Source organism: Ceratotherium simum, chromosome 30, assembly GCF_057802395.1.
Source record: "Ceratotherium simum simum isolate JZ-2026a chromosome 30, ASM5780239v1, whole genome shotgun sequence".
Lineage (NCBI taxonomy): Eukaryota > Metazoa > Chordata > Mammalia > Perissodactyla > Rhinocerotidae > Ceratotherium > Ceratotherium simum.
Window position 1 is genome coordinate 20518844 of NC_141929.1, and position 24013 is coordinate 20542856.

Sequence of the window (24013 nt, forward strand, 5' to 3'; positions counted from 1 at the left end):
GTGTGCTCTAGGTAGTTGAATGTCCAAAAATTAGCCTATTATATTTTGTCCGAGACTGTGCTGTGGCCAGCCATTGTCGATGAGTAACCTGTGGGTTTAATACGTGTGCATTAGAGCTCGCTTATGCAGTAAGTATAATAATTTATGTTAGAGGTGAGAGTCTTGCTAAAAAAAGAAATTGAAATGCACTTTCCTGATGAGTTCAGCTCTTAACTTGTATATGGATTCCAAAATAACAAAATTATTTACGCAGTAGAACCCAGCTTGAAAAATGTGTCGGGAGCACTGGTTGGATAGGCCTTGTGACACGGGCCAAGCTCAGACCAAACCAAGCCGACAGCTTGCTGGAGAGGTAACAGCCTGAGCCCTTTGTCCTCAGTCGAAAACAAAGCCTTCAGGGGTTTGACTCCGGCACAGCTTGGAGTATGGCTGGCCGAGCTGCCCACTGGGCATACCTGGCAGAGCTGCCACCACCCTGAGCCTCTGTTCCCTTCCCACAGCCCTGAGCCCTTGGCAGTGTCCCACTTTTGTCCTCATCTCTCCCTTTCTTCTCAACAATAGGGAACTTACTTGCCTCTGCCCCTTGGCTCCTTTGCTTAACTAATCATACTGCCTAAATCCACCTGCCAGCCCAGGTGGCTTTGGCTCCTGAGGGCGTCCCTGCCCTTCCAGAGCAGGTAGTTTTCTTTTAATTCTTTGCATTTCTCAAATCCATAGCTTGCACACTGTTTAGTTAGCTGGAGAAAAACAATAGAGCCAAAGATCACATGCACAGACATTGATTGCAGGTTAAATCATTTACACCTGCAGTTGGCTCCTTTGTTTCGGAACCAAAAAATATTTGTTCGTTGCTCTATTGCCTCAGGGGAGAGGAAGGTAATATTTTACATCTACCTTGTACATGGGATGGCCTCCCTAGAGAGAAGCAACTCATGGATTATTTTTCTTAAAAAAATTAAGATGTTACTATAGTTAGATCCCTTTGAGAATGAGTAATAAGGTTGTGTGCTTTGTCAGAGACCCTCATGGCACTGGCTCCCCAGGCCTCATACTGTGTTCCTTGACGAGAAATCATACAGTGATTCTTTCCATGGTCAAGGGTGTGGGGAGGGACTGGACCCTGGGTAAGGTATGTGTTTTGCATCTGGTGTAGGAGAACGAGGTCTGTGGAAGAACTAGCTTTGGGGCCTTGGACAAACTTTCTGGGCCACACGATAGAGATGCCACCTGCTTCCTGAGTGGACGTGAGAATCAGAGATAACAAATGGACTATGCCCAGCACAGGGCCTGAGAGCATCCTTCCGTTATTGATGCTCTCTAAATGCCGGCCGTTGTTATTCTGAGGTGTCTGGCAATGCACAGCTAGCTATTTGAGCCCCTTTGCAGACCATACACCATGGCTTCTGGCCTGGGCGCTTAGTTTTAAGGTGATCTGTCATTTAGCAAACATATGAAAACCCCTGGCTTCAGGACTCAGAGAGATGGTGGGGAAAGGCCTTATGCTTCTTCTGTAGTTCTAGCTCCAGGATCCCATCTTAGCATCCACTGTGAGGTGAGAAGAATGGAGCTGGTTTCCCATCTTAGCCTCCAGTGTGAGGTGAGAAGAATGGAGCTGAAGTGCAGTCACCACCTTGCCCCTCTTCTGCCCTCTCTGGATTCTCTTCTGCACGTCATGAGGTCTTCCAGCAGAAGCAGCATTTTAGCTACTTGCCTGTTGGGTCTTTGTGGCTAAATACAAGCCATGTCTCATCTTGCAAATATTTTTCAATATTGGTGGGAAGAGAGACATTTTAATTTTGAATGTGCTAGAGTTGATTAGAGCTTGGTCTGATTCTGAAGGCGCTTTGGACTCTGCTCTGTGTGTGTGTGTGTGTGTGTGTGTGTGTATCACTCAGTTAACAGGGTCCCTAGTAGTTGCTACCCTGGGTAAATGAGCTTCTGTGTTTTACCCTGTAAACTGCATGACCTGACAAAGTTGAGTACTGAGCAGCACATGCTTTTTGTGTTTCGCAAACTGGTTTCCCTCCAAACACTGCTGTGTAAGGTGTTAATAGGTGTGCTGAGGAAAAAAAGATCAGTGTTCGGGTAACATAATCCATGTGTCACATAAAGGTAAACAGGTCTTTTACGCTGAGGCTTTTCAGAACTGTCAATACGCTGGTGTGCTCAGAGTGCCCTAAGACCAGGGATACAGTTATGATGGAAATAGCATGGAGCTTAGCATGAGAAAACCCAAAGCTGTGTGGCTGCAGGGGTGACAGCCAAGCACGCTGTGTGAATTCAGGGCAGCTCCTCTGTAACGGGAAGCATCAGACTGCATTAGTAGTTTTCAAACTTAAAAAAAAAATTTTTTTTCTAAGCACAGCAGAAATATTTTCCCACTGTATAAAGCAGACTGATGATTTGTAGATATGTTCCCTTGGATCATTAGTTCTGGAGGCTATTAACAGGTCGGTCTTCTGTTCTCTGGTCAGAAAAGTTTAGAACCACTGTTAATGGGAATATAAACGTAAAAACAGAGGTACTTTGGTGAGGGGGACTAGCATCTGTCCCTACCCTCTACCTCACCCCCAAACAAAGAACTTAGTTTGAAAGAGAGGCACTAGCACCCACACTTCCCTCTCCTGCTTTTCCTCTGAGACCACCTGAGTCCAGTGCTCTCCCGGAAGCCTGAAGCCTTCTGCTGCTGCCCACACCCTCAGTGATCCTCCGTCTTCCAAACCTCAGCACCTCCCTGGGCACTGAGCCCCTGCTACCTGGCTCATTATCTGTCATTGTGTACATAATGGGGTTTGTTGGCTGAGTTGGAATTGGGAGCCTCAGTACAGCAAGCCTCCAGGTACCACACAGTGGTGAGGGTCACTGAGGAAGTGGTCTGGCCACATAGGAGCCACTGCAGATTCACATTGTCGTAGACATCTTCAAATGGATAATTATTGTTGCATCTGGTGGTTTTTAAGGCTCCTTAAAATTGTTTTTAAATGCTGTGAGTTTTGCTTGTTTGTATATTTTAAAACGAGCTTCATTAGATCCTTTGAGAAAGTAGTGATCAAGGAAGGTTAGGATTTTGTCTAATCTTCAAAGATGTCTTTGTAAATATTAGGGACACTGTTCCTTCTTGGGGGTCCTTCCCATCACATTAGTGAAGGTAAGGCTGGTCTTTTTATTATGTGCCGGCCTTGAGGCTGTTCTGTGCCCACTCTCTGCACTTAACAGTGCAGTGGTGGCCAGGGAGTAGGACTGTGTGCTATCAAGGAGGCTTTAGAGATGATAAATTCTTCTGATAAAGAAATAGGACCAACATGGACTTGCAGAGTGATTTTCATTTTCCATTAAAGTTTTTAATGTCATTTAAAAATATTCATGAATGTTTTCAAAACAAATAAGGATCGATTCTTAGAGGTTACTAACATTTAACTCATAATAATCCTGGATGTTTCAGAAAAGTGTTTATACATAGAATATTTAATTTTTACAATAAAAACACACATACTGGGCCAGCCCGTGGCTTAGCGATTAAGTGCGTGCGCTCCGCTGCTGGCAGCCCGGGTTGGGATCCCGGGCGCGCACTGACGCGCTGCTTCTCCAGCCATGCTGAGGCTGCGTCCCACATACAGCAACTAGAAGGATGTGCAGCTATGACATACAACTATCTACTGGGGCTTTGGGAGAAAATAAATAAATAAAATTATAAAAAAAAAAAGACAGTACATTATCTTAAAAAAAAAAAAACAAAAAACACACATACTCATTGTAGAAATTTTGGAAAATAAAAGAAGCCTAAATTTAAAAAATCTATCTATAATCCTACCACATAGGTGGATTCTTGAAATTCTGAATATTTTATGCTTTTCTTTGTTTTGAAGGAATTTAAATAACACGGTCAGTTACCTTGACATTCTGGTAAGAGTTTGTCTGTAAAAACCATTTGGGTCTGGTGTCTTTAAGAGTGAGTGGGGGTGGTAACATATTCATCCTATAAAATTTGCAGCTTCGTAATAGACACCCAGGACATGTTGTGTAAATTTAACATTATGCCAAAGTGCCCTTTCTAGTCAGCACGAGCTGAGTTATGCTGTAGTAACAAATCTAAAATCTCAATGGCTTAACACAAGGAAGGTTTCCTCCTCACTCATGTTACACACTCCTCTCAGGTCAACGGGAAGCTAGCTGCCCCTCACCCTTACTAGAGGGTCCCCCCACCTGGAACATTGCTGGCTGCTGTGGAAGGGGGTGGGAGCATGGTGAAATTGTTCATAGTTCCTAAAGGCTGCTGCCGGAAATAACAGATGTCTCATTCACTCAGTACCTTTCATTGCCCAAACTCACAAGTAGATCCAGGTTTTGAGGTGCTTGAGACTCATACAATTTTGGAGGCCCACTTTAAGGAGAAAGATATAAAATTAAACATATAAAACTAGGTACAATAGTATTTATAATGAGAAACACTAAATTATGAATTTAAAAAGTATTTTTTTTAAAAGATTTATTTATTTATTCCCCCCCCCCCCCAAAGCCCCAGTAGATAGTTTTATGTCATAGCTGCACATCCTTCTAGTTGCTGCATGTGGGACGCGGCCTCAGCATGGCCGGAGAAGCGTGTGTCGGTGCACGCCCGGGATCCGAACCCGGGTCGCCAGCAGCGGAGCACGCACACTTAACCGCTAAGCCACGGGGCTGGCCCTAAAAAGTATTTTCTTTCTGTTTTTGTTTTTGGTCTCCACTAAGATAGATCGTATTTGAATTTTAGTATGATCAGTTAATTCTGAAAAAGTATACAAAATCAATCTGAAATGTAGGTGTACACCAGAACCATTCAGATTTTAGATTGCCACTACATTGTATCGAGCGACATCATTGTACAATCAATATGCTCTTGTGAAAGATGACATGAGTGGAGCCATATTAAAATAGAGCTGGAGCGGCCATTTTAGAGGAATTGCCTTGCACATCTTGTTTGCTTTATCTTCCAAACTGGACCAAACCACCAACATTCCAAGAAGTCATTAAGCACAAGAATATCCTATCTATAAGGACTAATGGAATTGGACTTTGCTGATGACCCACTTGCTAACCAATCGATGAAGCACAAGTCTAGCCTTTTGCCTGATGACCGAACCTCAAGCCAGCTATGAAGTGCAAACCCAGCCTTACCTCATCTAGCACCAATGAACTCTTCTTTAATACAATTCACCTCATCCTCCCTTTTTCCTATAAAAATCCTAAGTCCCTCTCCTGTAATGGGGACACTATGTGGTTTCTGCCTGAATCTGTGCTCCCCGAATTGCAATTCTTTCATCCCAAAGAAACACTTTGCCTCTTAAAACCTGGTTTCTGTTTTTGTAGGTTGACACTATGCTACATACGACAACTTACTAATGGATAGGTGTAGGAGGTTGTCAGTGGAACATTTGTTTCTTCAGGCTGTTTCAATGCGTGGGAAGCAATTTTGTGTGCCATTTTATTTGGGACTGTCAGACTTTGTCCATTCAAGATTTGTCAGAGATACCACGATTGATCTCATACGTTGGGATCCATGAATTGTAATCTCCCACACATATGTACTCCCTCTTTGTAGTACCGTTGCAGGTTTCTGCCCTACGAATCCTGGAGTTCTGATAAATTCCATTTCATATGATTCCCACCAAAAAGGAAGAAAATGTATAGTGTGGTTATAATTGCATACTCTGCATTATTGAATATATTCCTGATAGGGCACAACTTCCACTTAGGCACCGATGAAACAGAATTGTCCACCTACAGTTTTCTGCATTTGATGATCTGAAGAATTCTTCACAGGCAAGCTTCTGGCTCTATGTTTCAAACCCCGTTTCTCCCTCACCACCCACGTCCTTCTAGTTGGGCACTGCAGGACACATTTATCTTATGAGTTTGAGGGCTGTTTCTTAATCATGATGTTGGATCAGAGCATATCTGGAAACCATTCCTACAGTGGGAAGGCTACAACAACTACTCATGGAAGTGACAGCTAAACCCAAATTTAACATATCTCTCACTCAACTTCCAATTAGCCGAATCCCCAAAATGCCCATTTCTCTTCTGTCACCACCTGGCAAAATGAGTTGTGATAGAAAAGAAGTTGAAGTGACAAGTGTGGAGTTCTGAACCTAGGCTTCATCATCTTGAGAACAAATCTGCCTTGGGGCAATCCCACAGCACAAATCTCCCACCCTACGATGTGCCTGGAAGGAGGAGAACTAGGTGTACCGGTGAAGGGGACTGCTGATTACCACAGCCCTCCAGGAAGGCTGGCAGTTTACACTCCCGCCAGTAGTGACATGGGGCTTTATGAAATTTTAAGTTGTATGGTAACTTAATCGGCCAATCTTCTCCCTCCCTTCCTGCTTTTTGATGTTGCCAATCATAATTAGCTGCAGTTGTGAAATCTGACAACTTTTTTTTTTCTGACAACTTTTTAATGTCAATTCACTTATCAACTATGAAAATATTTATTCCTGGTCAACTGGTAGGTGCTACCTGGAAAGAACTCTCTCCAGGGGCACCCATGGTCTCCTGATTAGCAGATGCGATAGCTATCGCTTATTTACATCTTCTTCAACATCTCTGTACAGTTTTACATGTGACATTTGTCTACTGCAAAATTGTTACAAGTTGAGTTACCTTTGACTCTTTGGTTGCCTTGAAGTTGTTGGCTTCCAGTTTAACTCTGTCCTTATTTTCTTCTTGTTGGTTAATGTGTAGGTTTTACTTCAACAATTGTTAGATTACACTGTGCTGGAGGAAAATCTGACATTTGCTGTGCCAAAAGGCAGGCAAAAAAAGTGTATTGCTTATTAGAAACAGAGTGTTAGAAACCACCTTAAGTACCTGTCACTCAGGGATTGATTAAATTATTGTGTATAGGTGTGTGTATGCATGTATTTATGTGGCTCTGTATCTCTCTCTACATATGAATACTTGTGATATTGTGATTTATAATAAATATATATTTGGTCTTCATTCCATTCCTGGCACAGAGCTCCTAAACCCCTTGGAATTTCCTAAGTAATAAGAGGAGTCTTTTAATATACAACCCCCTTTCAACCACACCTGAGTTTGTTACGGAGATGGCATTTGGAAAGCACCTAGGGATGGTGGCCGGTTGCCAGGGCAACCACACCCCACCCCCTGACCTCTGGGAAGGGGAGGGGGGCTACAGATGAAGCTCTCTAAATACTCTCAAACAGGACAGTTGATGACCTTCCAGGTTGATGAACCAAAATGCATCCACGTGCCCGGAGGGTGGTGCATTCGGAGGGTGGTGCATTCCAAACTCCACAAGGACAGAAGCTCCTGTGTTTGAAATCCTTCTGGACTTTGTCCTATGTGTCTCTTCATCTGGCTGTTCATTTATATCCTTTAATATCCTTTGTAATGAACCATAATAAACTTTTTAATAAATCTAGAATCTTCTCAGTGAGGACTTCCATGGTTACTCTGCCTAAAATTTCAAACACCCTTGCTCTGGTTATGTTTCATTCTCCTTCTCTGCTTTACTTTTTCTCTTTTGTACTTATCACTGCCTAACATACTATATTTTCAGTTTAATTTTTAAAAAGTCTCCTTCATTAGAATATGAGCTAGAAAGCAGGGATTTGTGTCTTTTTTGTTCATTGCTATGTTGAATGGCCTATTAGATCTGCATATTCTTTTTTTTTTTTTTTTTTTTTGTGAGGAGATCAGCCCTGTGCTAACATCTGCCAATCCTCCTCTTTTTGCTGAGAAAGACTGGCCCTGGGCTAACATCCGTGCCCATCTTCCTCTACTTTATATGGGACGCCGCCACAGCATGGCTTGACAAGCAGTGCGTCGGTGCGTGCCCAGGATCCGACCCTGCGAACCCCGGGCCACCACAGCGGAGCGCGCGCACTTAACCGCTTGCGCCACCGGGCCGGCCCCAGATCTGCATATTCTTGAAACCATTTTTATTTTAATATTTAAGAATGTAGGGGCCGGCCCCGTGGCGTAGTGGTTAAGTGCGTGCGCTCCGCTGCTGGTGGCCTGGGTTCAGATTCCGGGTGCACACTGACACACCGCTTGTCAGGCCATGCTGTGGCAGCGTCCCATATAAAGTGGAGGAAGATCGGCACGGATGTTAGCTCAGGGCCAGTCTTCCTTCAGCAAAAAGAGGAAGATTGGCATGGATGTTAGCTCAGGGCTGATCTTCCTCGCGCACATACACACACACTAAATAACTAAATAACTAAATAAATATTTAAGAATGTAGGTGTTACCTTCCCACACAAATATGGTTGAAGTTAGCATACCAGAAACATTTGTAACTCATCAGTACAGTGTGTTATTTCTTGCCCGAGATTACTAGATCCAATTACAGGGGTAAAAAGAAAAAGTTTAGGAGTTTTCCTTATATGAACTATTTCTTTGTGAATTGATTGCAAGTCAGGCATGTAATTCAGATGGAGCGTTAAAGTCTATGGTTCTGTAGAGAATTATAAGGAGAGCCATAGGAGACGCACAGTGTGTGTGTATAAAGACCCGTATCTTTAACGTGTTGACTTAGAAATGTGAAAAGACTGTGTATTGTTAGGAAAGGTGTCTTTTACAATCACTGTATGGAAGTATCGACCGGGGAAAAAGCAGAGCTTCCTTTCCTGTGGAAACACTGACAGGTACATCAGGAATTGTTGGTGTGGGTTTTTAGTGGCTCCCTGAGCCCCCATTTGCTGGCTGTGTGCAAGTTCCTGTGGTTGGTGCCTTGGGAGAAGAGAGATGGACTGGCCCCTGCTCTCAGAAAGCTCAGGAGGCAGAGATGCATAATGGGAAGCATAAAACGGGGTAGAATACAATCACAGGCGAGCAAGCTTTCCTGGGAGAGGGTGGAATCAGATAATGTGTGACAGGGAGAGACTCAATCAGGGAAGACAGGTAGGAGGTGGTGTTGAGTGGAGAATTGAAAGGCACGAGTGGGACTCCAGTGTGGCGAAGGGCCGCAAAGCAGCCTGTGCCTCGTATGCTTCCCACACTTTAATCATCTGGGGATCTCGTCCAAAAAGCAGATTCTGACTCTGTAGGTCAAGGAGAGGAGGTGGAGATTCTGAATTTTTAACAAGCTCCCTGGTGATGCTGATGTTGGGGCTCTAAGGACAAATCTGGGACCACAGAGCTTTCTGCCTATACTTCCTTGACCTTTGAGGTGGGGCCTGGCTTGGAAGCTCTGGCACAGGTTTGACAAGTGGTGGGCTGCAAGATGCTCGGTTAAAGAAGTGGAGCAGAGGGGCTGGCCCGGTGGTGTAGTGGTTAAGTTCAGCCCGCTCCACTTGGGTGGCCCGGGTTTGCAGGTTCAGATCCTGGGCGTGGACCTACGCCACTCATCAAGGCATGCTGTTGTGGCGACCCACATTCAAAATAGAGGGGGATGGTCATGGATGTTAGCTCAGGGCTGCTCTTCCTCAAGCAAAAAGAGGAAGATTGGCAACAGGTGTTAGCTCAGGGCCAATCTTCCTCACCAAAAAAAAAAAAAAGAAGTGGAGCAGGAGCCAGGAGCCCAAGACTGACCTGGTTTTAGGTGTAAGACCACCCGACCTTTCCTTGATCACAGGGCCATTAACTCAGCCTTTGAGCCTCCCCCTCCTCCTGAAATCTTCCTTTAAAAGTTCACCTGGGGGCCGGCTCCGTGGTGTAGCGGTTAAGGGCATGCGCTCTGCTGCTGGCGGCCTGAGTTGGGATCCTGGGCGCGCACTGACACACCGCTTGTCAGGCCGTGCTGTGGTGGCATCCCACATAAAGTAGAGGAAGATGGGCACAGATGTTAGCTCAGGGACCACCTTCCTCAGCAAAAAGAGGAGGACCGGCGTGGATGTTAGCTCAGGGCTGATGTTCCTCACAAAAAAAAAGAAAAAAAAAAAGTTAACCTGGTAATTTCCATTGATACTTCTTTGGCTTTATGATCTCCTGTCTCTTGGGACATATCGCTAGAATGTTACTTTGGTCCTTCAGAAAGAAATTCTATTACTGGGAGATTTTAAAATGTTTTTATAAACTGCCAGTCCATCTTTGTGATCAAGTCCAATGATAAACTTTTAAAGAGCATAGCTCATGAATTAAGTAGGCCTCATTTTTAGCGACTTCTAATTGGGGGGAAAGGGGAATTATACCAGTCCTTCTCTTGAAGCCTTCAGGGGTCCCAGTCAGCCTGTGTGACCTCAGGGTGAACCACCAAGGTAGTTGCAGATGCATAAAATGAACACCATCAGGATACTGCCCTCGAAATGTTTGGCATAATTGTGGTAGAGACTATAAATTAGAAACGTGCATGGGCAATGTCCCTTTACTAGTGGGAGAGGAAGAACTAAAAACATCGCAGAGATGTTCCTTTCTACTTCCTCACAAGAGCCACACCGCACCGGACTGATTTCAGCGTACTGTGGTGGGGGCTTAGTTCACATTAGGAATTTGATCCTTTCATGAAGGCCCCTATACCTGTTCTTATGTAAGAATTGAATCAGATCATATTCCTGACAGCGATACTGCTGTCCCCAGAGGAAAACTCTGTGGCTGTACATGGTGGTGGTTGTTGAGTTATATTTAAACGTGGCAGGCACATATGTCCATGGATGTGTACTAAATATACACATACGTGTATGTTTCCAATTTTCTTCCTAGATTTTGGCCCTGATTGCGTTCATCTGCATAGAGACCATCATGGAGTGCTCCCCGTGTGAAGGCCTCTACTTTTTTGAATTTGTGAGCTGTAGTGCATTTGTGGTGACTGGAGTCTTGCTGATTCTGTTCAGTCTCAACCTTCACATGAGGATCCCCCAGATCAACTGGAACCTGACAGTGAGTACAGGTCACCACTCTCTGACTCTGAAAGGATCGGGTGCAACTTGGCTCCAAGGGAAAGTTGGAATCTCTGCATGTCGTGTTTGGTTCCAGTTCATTTTGATACTTAAATATTCTGTTGTAATGCAACTGTGAAATTTTAAATTTCTTTACTGGGTTGAATGAAACTATGAAATAAATTGAAGCTTCACTAGTGGTAGAAACATCGTAGCAATTGTTTTGACCCCTTTAAAGATGTCATTTCAATTTCATGGTCTTCTGAGAAGATTGATAATGTTGATATTGACAGAGTATGGGAAAGAGAAAATGGAATTAATATATTTGCATATTTTTCACACTGGACCCAAAAGCCATTTACAAAAGTATTGATTCAGGAAGAATTGAAAAGATGAATAAAATGCCAATAACTTGCAAAGCCTAGGAATATTATTAAACTCAAAGCAACTGGGAGGACCCGGAGGGTTTGGTGGTTTGATCAGAGAGTCTTGAGTGGAAACGTGTCCTCTTCTTTCCGTAGTTTGGGTTCTTACCCTCTGATGGGCATGGGAAGCTCAGGGCTGGTCACTCCCAGGCTCCTTTTCCTGGACTTGTGTTACTTGTCCTTACCGTGCTAAAAGAGAAAAGAAACTTAATAGCACTTGGTTTTCTTGATATTTCTTTGCAAATAAGCATGTGCATGAGCTCAAAGGGAATCGGTCAGGGAGACACAGGAAACTGCAGTCAGCCACCTCACCCTCTGCTTCTGAGAGGAAAACCCTGCAGGCACTGCAGCTGCTGGGAGGGCTCGGGAGGAGAGGGGGCGCTGAAATCACTGTTTTTTGTTTTTTTTTTTTTTTGATGAATCTATTGGACTTATTCTGCTGTGTTTGTTTTTCTCTGTATCTTAGGAGCTCACATACCCATGTGCTCCACCTGTGTTTGCCTTGATTATTGCCACAGGCCTCCTCCCCCACCCTGTCCCTCTCTTCTTCCAGCTCCTTCTGAGCACTGAAAGCCTGCTGGGGGCTCCCACCCTCCTTAGCTGGCACTCAGAGCCCATCAAGTCCTGCTCAGCCAAACTTCATCAAGAGGAGGGAGGTCTGCGCATGCCTTCCCTACTTCCCTGCCTCCTAATCTCTCTTTTCTCACCTTTTATTGTCAAATACAGCATATTCAGAAAACTTGTAAAGGTAGATGTACAGTTTTATGAGGAATGATAAAGATTGTGTCAAGAGATAGGCTAGTGTCAACACCCCAAAAGCCTCCCATGTGTGTCCTTCCCAAGCACAACTGCTGCCCCTCCCCCCAGTCCACTATTCTGACTTGAGGTCCTTGCAAGTCCTCTGGTCAGGATCACTGGGGACCTCCATGTGCCTGGATCCTCTGGTTATTCTTTGCTCCTCCCCCGACTAACCTTTCAGCAGTATCTGCTGTGGAACACGCAGTCCTTCCTGCCGTACTCTCTACTCTTGCCTCCTGTGACACCACACTCTCCTGGTTTTTCTTCTTCCTCCTTGGTGTTCCTTCTTGGTGGCCTCTGCTCCTCCCACAGATCTCTCCTGATCTGAGAACCCAGGCTAGGAGCTGTGGTGAGTTGAGAACAGTCTAGAGTCACCCATAGGGGCCACTTGCAGGGCCCTGAGACCTTGGGGCTATGATTCATTGTGTGGTGTTTTCTGACACCACTTTTGACAGATGTGTGGTTTTTTTCTGACACCAAATCTGTGTAGTTTTTTCACACTAAGCAATTCTCTAATTCTCTGACACCAACTGGGTGTCCAATAATTCAATTCAGTTCTAACACTAACTCCCAGAGTTAGCACAGACCCCACAGGTTAAGGGCTTAGTTCCATGAGACTGCCCCCACTTCAGACACCAGCCACAAAATGGAGTTCCCAGGTGACCTGTGTTACCGAACCAGGTTCATTTTTGCCCCTCGCCCGGAAAGCCAAACACTGAGATGACAAGCTTGCAGCAGAGGGAGGGTTTTAATCACAAGGCAGCCAAGTGAGGAAGCGGGAGAACGAGTCTCAAATCTGCCTCCTTAAAAATGGGGACTCAGGGATATTTATGGGATAGGGGGGCAGGGTGGTCTGAAGCATGGAGATAGATGATTGGAGGTGAGGAGAGGTGAGGTAGTTGATGATCTGCGCAGGCATAGTCAGACTTCATGCCTCTTCATAGGATGCATGTTCACAAAATAGTGGCATTGGCATGATCTGAGGGTGGAGTTTTCAGCTTTTTGATGTCAAAAGGTCACTCACTGGGCATCTGCACAGGTCCAGTTGATGGGTTGGTGGTCTCCACTGACCTGAAGTGGACAAGAGGGTCCTAATTCCTGAAAAGCAGCTCAAAAACCCATTACCATGGTGACCCAGGCGCCAGGGCGATGTTGTCTATAGGAACCTAGTAGGAGTCGGATAGCATATTGCCTAAGCAGCACAGTTAACAATGGGTGCGGGAACAACTAAGAGCTACAATCAGTAATCGCAAAAAAGAAAAAGAACTTTAGTTCCTAGCTACCTAATCATCAATGGCTAACTATTTACTGGTTTCCTCTGCACTTCTGCCTGCCAACTGCAGATTCGGGAGTTCCCACACTCCCCTCCTCAGGTTCGATAATTCTCTAGAATGACTCACAGAACTTGGGAAGGTGCTTTACTTATGATTACTGGTTTGTTATAAAGGATACAACTCAGGAACAGCCAAATGGAAGAGACACATAGGGCAGGGTCCAGAAGAGGCTCAAGTGCTGGAGTCTCTGTCCCCGTCCCCATGGAGGTGAGTGCAACACCCTCTTGGCAAGTGGATATAGTCACCAACTCAGGAGCTCCCGAACCCTGTCGTTCAGGGTGTTTATGGAGGTTTCACGATGTAGGCATGACTGATTAAAATCATCGGCCATTTGGAGGCTGAACTCAGTCTCCAGCCCCTCTCTTCTCCCTGGAGATTGGGGGCAGTGGGCTGAAAGTTCCAACCCTCTGATCACCTGGTTGGTTTTCTGGTAACCAGCCCCCATCCCGAAACTATCTAGGGGCTCCCTAGCCTAGGGCACCCCCCCCCCCCCCCCCCGAGAGTCACCTCATTAGCATAAACTCAGGGACTCAGGGACAGTTGAAAGCTCATTGTGAATGGTGAATGACAAAAGACACTCCTGTCACTCAGGAAATTCTAAGGAACTGGGGACAAAGACCAAATATATGTTTTTCATTATACCACACTCATCCTTTCTGGGACTCAGTTTCCTCATCTAAAAAAGTAGAACAGAATAACACATCCTGCCTTGTAGCTATTTTGGGTCATAATGAGGTTCGGATTCATTGAGACAGTGGGAGTTATGTGGTTGGCACATTAGGCTCTGCATAGATGGTAGCTGCCACTATCAGCAGTCTTATGATTGTCCCCGATACTGGGGCCATTTGAGCACAAGTCAGTGCACAGTGTGGACCCAGTGGTTATAAACTTCCTCTGTCATCCATGTGCAGAGCTGAAACTAGAGCCAGCCACAGAGCCCAGTGGTTTGGGAGCGATCGCAGTGACAGCCTGGGGCTTAACCCGTTTTTACAAGTGCCTCATCTGTGACTAGTTTGGCAAACTGTTGAACACCTGCTCTCTGCCAGGTTTTGGGAACTGAAAGCACAGGGTAGGCAGATGCAAGTGCTCTCCTGTAGTGTGTGTGCTCTGTGATCCAGTTTTGTGTGAGGCCTGGGAGAACACGGGCACGGAGGTAGTGGATTCCTCGGGACAGGAGGCCTGGAGTGGGTCAGTTGGGGAAAGTTCAGAGAAAATGCCAGATTCCAGTTGGGCCTTGAAGGATGAATAGGTGCATGCTGGGCACAGAGTACGGAAGGGTGGGGCATGTTGTAGGATGGCCCATTCTCTGGGACTGGAGCAGGGTTATAGACTCAGGGTCCACTGCAGCTGGGCATGTGACGTAAATGGGCCAGTGAGAAGATGGGCCAGGGGTCGGGGAGACGGAGAAGGTGGTTCTCCTGCTCAGCCCAGTCGATTGTGTCGTTGCTTCTTGAGACTTCTGCAACAGTTTTTCAAGAACAGCTGGAAGTTGGGTTTTGTTTTGCTTTTTTAGAAGTTAGTTTTTTATGTGCAGTCTTCTGATGTTTAAATGTTGGCTTGTTCAAATTTGTTTTGAACACTGTACAAGTCAAACCTGTCTGTGGGCCAGTTATGGCCAAGAGGCCTCGAGCGAGCACCCTTTAGGCCAGATCCTGTTGACGGTTACTGCAGTTTCTTGGGCTCACACCTGTCCTTCTTGGTGTGTTACTGAAGGAGAGACCAGAAGCGTGTGCGTGTGAGGGTAACCTTCCTCTTCATCTCCTAGCATAAGGGGGGCTGCCACCTTGGGTGTCTTAGGGGCTAGACAGAAAACATAAAGGGGCCAAGTGTAAGACTGAAGAGGGTGGGGCGACTGTGGCAAACTGGAAAGCATGTGGCTGATAGAGAGTATATGTCCCATTAAAAATATTTTAAAAAATTAAGCACCAATGTTGACTAAAAACCTCCAAAAATCTGCCTCTGAGGGCATGCCTGTATATGCCCCCTAATAGGAGGGATGAATCTACAAGCTTTGATTTTGTTTCCTGGCCAAGAAACTCAAGTAGTTGAAGCTGACTAACTTTTGCAGTATTTCAGTTTTAAGCCTTTTAAACTATATAAGTAATAAGTGTTTGTTATAGAAAAACTGGATGATATAGATAATAAAATAGAAAAAAATAAAATTATGCAATGACCCCAGAGAAATGAAAACATATGTCTACACAAAAGTTTGTAAGTTCATAGTAGCATTATTCATAATAACCAAAAAGTAGAAACTGAAATGTCCAAAAACTGATAAGATAAATAAAATGTGGTGTTATCTGTACAATGCAGTATTATTTGGTAATAAACAGGAATGGATTATTGGTACATGCTACAACATGAATGAACCTTAGAAGTGTTATACTATGTGGAAGAGGCCAGTCACAAAAGACCACATATTATATAAATCTCTTTCCATGAAAAGTCCAGAATAGGCAAATCCACAGAGACCGCAAGCAGACAGGTGGTTCCCTAGGATTAGGGGAGGGATGAAGAATTAACTGCTAATGAGCATGAGGTTTCTTGCTGGAGTGCTGAAAATGTTCTAAAATTAAATTGTGGTGATTTAATTGTTCATTTTAATTGGGTATATTTTATAGTATATGAATTATATCTCAATAAAGCTGTTAAAAAATTATATGTGATAACAACCCATCCAGGGGTAACCCCTTGTAATACTTGGGTATAACCTTCTAGACTGTTTTCTCTAGACTATCTTTCACATATGCATGTATGTTGTGATATGTGAGTGGAGAAAAATTGAACCATTAAAGTCATGATTTTTCATTTAAACTATCTTGAGTGTCTTCCATGTTAAATATACAACTATATCAGTATTTTTAATGATTGCATAGTATTCCATTATGGAAAACCATTTTATTTAACAAATCCCCTACTCTTGAGCATTTTGTTTGCTTCCAGTCTTTTGCTATTTTAAATAATATCATGATGAACATCCTTTTACTTAGACCTTTTTGCGCTAGTATGATGTTTAAAATGGATTTCCAAATGTGGAATTCATAGACAAATAACATGAACCTCTTCAAAATCTTTGATACTTTTTGGCCCTTTACCACATTTATATTTTTACATAGTCACCATTAATGTACCTTCTGTTTTGTTTGGCCTCAGCATTGTATCATAAAACAGTTTCCCCAGTTCTGAATAGTCTTTGGTTTGGAAAGTACATTTTATATTCTTCTTTATCCCAACAGCACCTTACCCAGAACTGAGCATAACTAAACACTTCCTGGTTTGAATTTGTGAAAAATTTGCCCTGGCTTAACTCTGGTCACAGCTGAAAACTGTCCTGCTGGCAGACATTTCTGAACAGAGTTTCCTAGTCAGTGCTTTGCTGCTCTCCATGAGCCTGCACAGAAGCACTGACCAGGAGTGTGCTGGGGTTCCTGCTGCACAGGTGCGGTACGGTTATGATGAAGCCAGGCCAGCCAGGAGGACCCACCTGGTATTGATGGTCCAGTCAGCCTGGCTCTTAAGCAGTGTAGGATTTTACTTGGATTTTCTTTCCCTGTAGAGATCATGGAGGCACTGTGGTATGACCCAGGCTGTCAGGGGCCTCATGCCAAAGTAGTAATAACAGAAGTAACAATAAACGTGCAGGGAACCCAAACCCTAACCCGAGCATCGTGCCCGGCCCTTCACGTGCGTCGTTCCACTTAATCCTTAAAACAGCTCCACGAGGAGGGGGTACTAATCCCACGTAAAACACAGAGAAGCAAAGTGGCTTGTTCAGAGTCATGATTAGGACCCTAGTCTGGCTGTGACTGTTAATCACTGTGCTATGTTCCTCTCGACAAGTCAGACAGGAGTTAAATCTTTGAAGCACTGGATATGTAACCCAGTTTGCTTTACAAGAAGCTTAGGAGAAAATCCTCTAGGCTTTAGCAGCACGAGGGCCTGAAGGACCATGCATAGAAAGAGTATGAGGTCTGGCTAAGTGTGTTCTCTAGGTCTGAAAACAGTGTGCTTGAGATGTCACAAATGAAGGAGGGGACATTGGAGGGGATTTCACCAGTTTCGGGACATTCTGGACTCGTGGGGAGTTTTGTCCATGCCAAGATGATTTAGACATGTTTTTAAAAGATGACGGTAGAACTCTAAATGGTAATTAGTATGCGTGTCCTTGATGGGTTAGCAGTTTGGCTTTATATAATGTCATTAAGAAATGGTAACATGGTTGGTTAACAGTTGGATTTTGCTGTGGTCATTTATCAAGCAGCATCATAAACTGTTACCATCTTTGCCTTCCTTTGTGTGACCAATACCCCTGGGCCCTCAAGAGTGAAATATGGAGCCATGAGAGAGGCTGGGTACTGTGCTTCTTGTTTTGGAAGTTCTTCAGTTGCTTTTAGGGCAAATCATGAACTTACTCTTTTCAGCTGATTTTATTTTATCTTTTTCTTTAGGATTTGGTCAACACTGGACTCAGCACTTTCTTTTTCTTTATTGCTTCGATTGTACTGGCTGCTTTAAACCATAAAACCGGTGCAGAAATTGCTGCGGTGGTAAGTGAACTCAAAGGGTTAAAACATGGGCTGATTTGTACCCTCTCTGTGACTTGCTCTCCTCTGTCCCCTAGCATGTGTCCTACTCATTCTCCTTTAGCTTTTTCTTTGCTAATGATGTTGTTATTGGGCCAGTGGAGGTCCCAGTTCCTTCAGTGTTGTGGTCCTCAAAGTGTGGTCCCCAGAACAGCAGCCTCAGCATCCCCCAGGAACTTCTTAGAAATGCCATTCTCAGCTTCCCCAAGGCTACTGAACCAGAAGTGTGTTTGAACAAGCCCCCCAGGTGATTCAGAGGCACCTTCAAGTTTGAGAACCACTGCTTTAGTCTGTTTCCAGCAGAGCCCTGGAGTGTTAGTAATGTTGCTTTTAAGAGCCTTACCTGCCAGTGTGGGAGTCTTAATGCAGAAGAATACAGTCTTGGCTCCATTTAGCAGTCAGATGACATTTTTTTTCTCTCCAAAGTAGAATGCCATGGGGGGTGGGGTGGAAACCAGGTAATGTAAGACTTGCACTCTCTGTGCTCTGTATTTCTGTCTGGTTCTGTATTTACAAAGAATATATAGCGCTTTTGTAATGGGGGTAGGGATTAAGAGGTTTATATGAAATATTAAACTAGCTGCTCTCCCAGGTGTCACTCAGTAGATTCATTGGTTATGATCAAATAATTAAGACTCCGCTTCTTCTTGTCCGGAAGCTGCCATCGTGGAGCTGCCCAGGTGAGAGGCAGCTGGACAGTGGGAGGGTGCTCGGGGGCTGTGATTTGGAATGTCAGGCCTTATGGCTGGATTTGGGGCTCCCATGTGAGACCGTGATTTTCTGTCTACACGGCATTTCGTCTACATTGTATTTTCTCATCTGCGACCAGTGGCCACGAAGGTACAGCTGGAAGAGGCTGCACACAGTGACCCGAGCTCAGGGACAGGTCCTGCCCAGACACCCCATAGATGGCTGATGTGCCTGAGGACTGACTGTGCCTGTTTCTTGTAGATATTTGGCTTCTTGGCAACTGCGGTGTATGCGGTGAACACATTCCTGGCAGTGCAGAAATGGAGAGTCAGCATCCGCCAGCAGAGCGCCAATGACTATATCCGAGCCCGCACGGAGTCCAGAGATGTGGACGGTCGCCCCGAGATCCAGCGCCTGGACACGTGAGGACCTGCCAGAGTCCTCCTCCCTCTCGTCCTTGTGCCCATCCTTTCAATCAAGTTTTCTTTCGCTTGTCACGTCAGATTTTCATGTGATTAAGTTGAATTTTGTCCTCTTTGGTAAAAGTTCATTTTGGGAAAGGGTTTTCAGAGTGGCCCTGTTGGCGGGTATGTGGAGTGGGGAGCCCCCACACCCAGCTGTTCAGACAGAGGTGGGTGGGAGAGGCCTATGGATTCTCCAGCGTGTGGTGGCCCTGGACACAGCTGGCCTCACTGGCTGCCGTGTCCACTTTGAGTCTTCACTGTCGCTGAGCACAGGCTTCACATCTGACTCTGAGCCACCCTGTCAAATATATTTGTGACACATCAAGACTTTGGATAAATGGGGGCTGCTAGGAAGGAGAAAATCAAAGGAATGAAGGTACAGAGTTGAAACAGTCAGTCAGCAGCGATTCCTGGGCCACCCCCATAGCGTGCTCCAGGTCAGCATTCAGTCTCGCTGTCAGGATCCTCCCCTGCGCCTCGTCTTCCATGCCCGGGGCACCGAGACAGCCAGCACAAGCCCAGAAAGCCATGTGTGACACCCTCTTGGTGAGGGTGTGCTGGCGGAGCTCTTTGCTGAGTCTGGACTTTACGGGGATGGGACAAGCTGGTGTCCTCTGTCATTTCCTACCCTGCTGAGAAATCACTTGATTCTTCCTCAAATGAGTCACCTCCCTGAATCCCAGATTCTCCTCCAGGAATATGGGGCCCATCTTGTTTTTCTAGTATCCTACCTACCCTTAATACTTTGAGGCTGAATTGCAGATTTTCTGTAATTTTACCGTCTCAGGTAAAAGCCACGAAAGAAAAACAATCCATTCCACCAGCCAGAACACTTGCTCATTTGCTGGCTTCATGGACCACAGGTGGGGACACGCCTCTCTTTTAGGGAGGTGTGCTAATTTTCAGATGCCTGAGAAGAGTTCTAAAGTGATTCTGAGTAGATTTGTATAGGATTTGAAAATACTTGAATTTGCACCACGCCGCATCCTTTCACTGGTGTTTCGGAAGACACTAATTGTCGCTTTTGTGCCTCAGGGTCATAACTATGAACATCGATCTTGGAAGCTGTTGAGAAAAATTCTGGTTATGTAAGGTTTAGAATTGATTCTTGATAAAGTGAAGATTATTGTGGTGAATGAGTTAAATGAACCCCTATGATGCTATAGTTTTTTTTCCTTGTTTTTTTTCTGTTGGAGACTAATTGTATCTTTTATGGAAGAACTGTTTTAACTTGTCAGGTTTTCACTCTTTGAACTGTTTTTAATGTTTACAAACCTCACGCTAGCTCTAATATTTTGTGTTTAGCCCTCACCAAGAAAATACACTGCTGGTGGGAAGATTTTGCAGTACCATGGTGAATCCCCAGGGTCTTTTCCTAGGGAACATTTACAGCTTTAGCAGTGTGCTGTGTAACGAGAGAGAGACTACGTGTTTGGGGTGATGGGAGGAGAGCGTGTGTGAGACAATGTCCATCTTTCCACGTGTGGCCTCGCATTCTTCATCAAAGAGGAGCGCCTGATTTCCCAGCAGGGGGTACTGATCAGGTAACACTGCTAGGCTGGAGATTCTGCAGGAAATGGGACTGTGCTGTCTCTGAAGGGTTGGGGTTGGGGGTTAGCTCCCCGAACCGAAGAGCTAATACAATCTGAGTTCTGCTGTAGTTCCTTCCGGGGCAGTGGCCCAGGTCACATTTTCAAGCTCCTGGTCTATTCAGGGCCGTGAGCTGCTGATGCAGACCCAGCTGGTCTGGTGGTAACTCACCTCCCCTCTGCGCCCACAGAGGGCAGCCAGGCCTGGTCACAGCTGGGTGTGCTGCCCAGTGGGTCTGATAGAGCCCTCTTCCCATGTATGTTGTGAGGCAGGACAAATCATGCTTCACAAACTTTGAACCTATTATATATACTGATTTTTGGGGAGATTATGACATCTGGATTTTATCTGTTCATTTTATATATTTATTTTGTATTTGTTGAGTATATATGCTTGGTCAAAATTGGCCTTATCTCCCTCTCAGAGTTCCATGAAAAACAGGGTCACAGAGACTCAGCCTTGCATTAAATGGGGCCCCCTTGGAAGGACCACCCTGAACTTTATCGAAATCTCCTGCTGGGAATCATGTTACTTGGCCCCAGTAAAAAAAAGCCGCCTTTGAGTGAGATTGAAAACAAGAATACCATTCAGGCAGGATTGTTGCCCAAGTTTTCCCAAGTCACTTCAATAAAACCAGTCTATCATCTGGTGAAAAGGAGCCAACTGGCCTCGTGAGGATGTGTTGTCAGCTGCAAGAAATAGTTCTGAAGCCCATGGAAATTGTAAATGCCCATAGATGATGAAAAGTGATGATACCTTGTGCCACAGAGCGACCTAGGAGTTAATTTGCATCTTAGTGTTAGAGTCTCTGGATTATTTATGTCCCTGTAACTATTTAATGTCCTTTGTGCCTTGAGGCTCTCTCATGGTTTTTGTAAATATATTTCTTTATATTTAATTAGCTCCCACTGCAACCGGAAGTGGCAAGGTACGCTAATTGGCATGATGCAGAATTGTGCATCTCATCACCTGTGGCAGTGAGGCGGTGAGACGGTATGAAGGGAACGTGGTTGTCTATGGTGAATGCAAAGACACTGCATTTTTCTTATGTTGCCTCTGTGTACAAACAAGATAGTCTAGATTTGGGGGCTTAAAAGGACTTTTGTTTGCAAATTCAAGGAAGCTTACTTTTGCATTTAATAGTTCCAGTATGGACCAGTGTCAGTTTGGTTTGGGGCATTTTAAGACTGAGGCAATTGCAGTGTTTTCTCAGTTTTCTGGTGGCTTTCATAGTGTCTGCCAAACACGAAGAGAGCTGCAGTTGCTGTGTACGTTTGAATTTGTTCCTGGAGACCGTATGGTGGAAACCCTCAAGCATTTGATGGAACCTCTGGTGGTTTTAGATGGATGCAAACGCTGACATCGTCCGAGAAAGTTGATCTTGGCACTGACTGGGTCAATGTGCTGTTTTTTTCTCTGATTCTCCTTTATCCTCCCTTCATACTACTGCTCCCTGGCGGGAGATACCTTTTCCCTTTTATCCAAAGAGATTACAATCATGAAAGCCTAAAGACACTTGTTGTCCCCATAGAAAGGCAGGGAAGGACGAAGGCAGTTACAGATTAAAATCTCCTAAGAGAAGTTTGATTTAAAGTGAAGAAAATAGAATTTTACTCTGTGCAGCAACAGTCATCCAAGAGAGATTACCTTTGCCTACAAAGAGGCAAGAATGTGGTAGCCTGCCCAGTCCCAACACCCATGTCTTCCTTGGCAACTTGAACTGAAGTGCCAGCATGGGGAGATCTCAGCCTGGCCACAGGGAAGCCAACGAGGACCTGGCCTGGCTCTGAGGGCCTGGCTCTGGGAGGTGGACGACACCCCCAGACCTTTGGGCACCATTACTGTCCCCTGGTAGGAAGGCTCACGCCCATGGGTAGGCATGGAGTGTATCTGACCTCCACCCTGTGTTGGATGCTTCTAGTGAGAGCTTTGTGACTCAGATGAAAACATTCCTACTCTGTTCAAGTTTGCAGTTCCCTCTGCCTTTCTTTGAAGCTTTCTTAGTGACTCAGACTTGGCTTCAGCCACAGGCGGTCCTGAGGAGGTGAAGCACAAGTCTTTTGTCCGCACATGTGTGTGAATTTGTGTTTGCAATGAATGAGCCTTGAATAACCCCTCCACGTGTCAGGTCCCATGTAGGGTCCAAGCTCACCTTTTCTTGTAGACTCGCACGTGCTGTTTGGGAAGAAACCCCTCATCTTTCCATGTGTTTAAGAGATGGACTAAGGCCTAATCTCTGGTTGTGCAAGATTTTCTGTGGGTTGGTCTTAGAACCTGTCCTAACAGATGACTGGAGTGTCGAGACAACATGTGGCCAATTCAGTGACTCTGGAAGGCAGTTTAAGTGGTTGCCATTGTGCCATCCGTGTTCAAAACAAAGCAACCCTGAAGCCGTTGTGCCGCTGCCTGATTGTCATTTTCTCCATATTTTGTTCACAAGGAAATAATGACATTAAACAGGTGGCAAAAGGTGAAAACACCTTGTAGGCCAAGGGGCTGCCAATTGAGTCTCTCAAGCAGAATAAAAAGTGGCTTCCTACTCCAGGGACTGCCATTAGCTTGTGACACATTTGAGTTCCTAGTGAAATCTGCAGAACCCAAGGGTTCTCTCTTCCCTGGGACTTTCTTATTTTATCAGCATCGACTCCTGGGACCAGCTAGGCCACAGGCTGCTGAGGTGGGAGCAGGGGCAGGTGTGGAAGGTGAGAGGAGGGCCGAGGAGGCCCAGCACGCCTGGACTGGCTGCGTGGGACTGTTGATAACAGTAGACATGGTTACCACCCCAGGCTGACTTGCAATAATGTACTTGGTTAACTACTTTCCTATCGTCTTGTCTTTGGAAAAGCGAGCTCTTGTGTTCTGGAATCAGCTTGAGAGCGAGAGCTGAATGTTGGGACCAGTATTCCTTGGCGCTCTGGGGGGACTCTTGGTGTTGAGTTTGGGAACTCGTGGGTCTGGAGAGGTGACTCAGATTCTGGTTTGGGTACCACCTTAGGGAGGATGCAGACCTCACACTGCCTGCCTTTAGCTCTGTAAACTTTGCTGTTTAAAAAGTCCTTGTGTTTCTTCTCTTCTCAGCAGCTATCATTGAAATCTTAAGAACTGTCAGGTCAAGAAGATAATTTGAAATATTTGACCTTTTACATTTCTTTTATTTAGAAACTGTCGGAAGAAAATACCCTCACTATCTGTTAGATCTAGAAGCATTTTCTTCTGAAATTGAATGTTCTGTTTGACATTCTTCACACAGTAAATGGCATTTATACACTCGCAGGCTTGAAACAGAGTGGGTCCTGATATATTTTCCTT

At 45.0% G+C, this 24013-nt stretch overlaps 1 protein-coding gene across 1 annotated transcript in view; it reads left to right on the plus strand.

Moving 5' to 3' along the window:
* The window catches only part of CMTM4 (CKLF like MARVEL transmembrane domain containing 4), a 56791-nt gene extending 33904 nt beyond the window's left edge, over positions 1-22887 (plus strand). Inside the window, exons 2-4 of the mRNA XM_004431684.3 lie at positions 10645-10821; positions 17826-17924; positions 18912-22887. Of these exons, the coding sequence (XP_004431741.1) occupies positions 10645-10821; positions 17826-17924; positions 18912-19076 (441 nt within the window). The 3' untranslated portion in view covers positions 19077-22887. The remainder of the gene's footprint in view (positions 1-10644; positions 10822-17825; positions 17925-18911) is intronic.
* The last annotated feature ends 1126 nt before the right edge of the window (positions 22888-24013 follow it).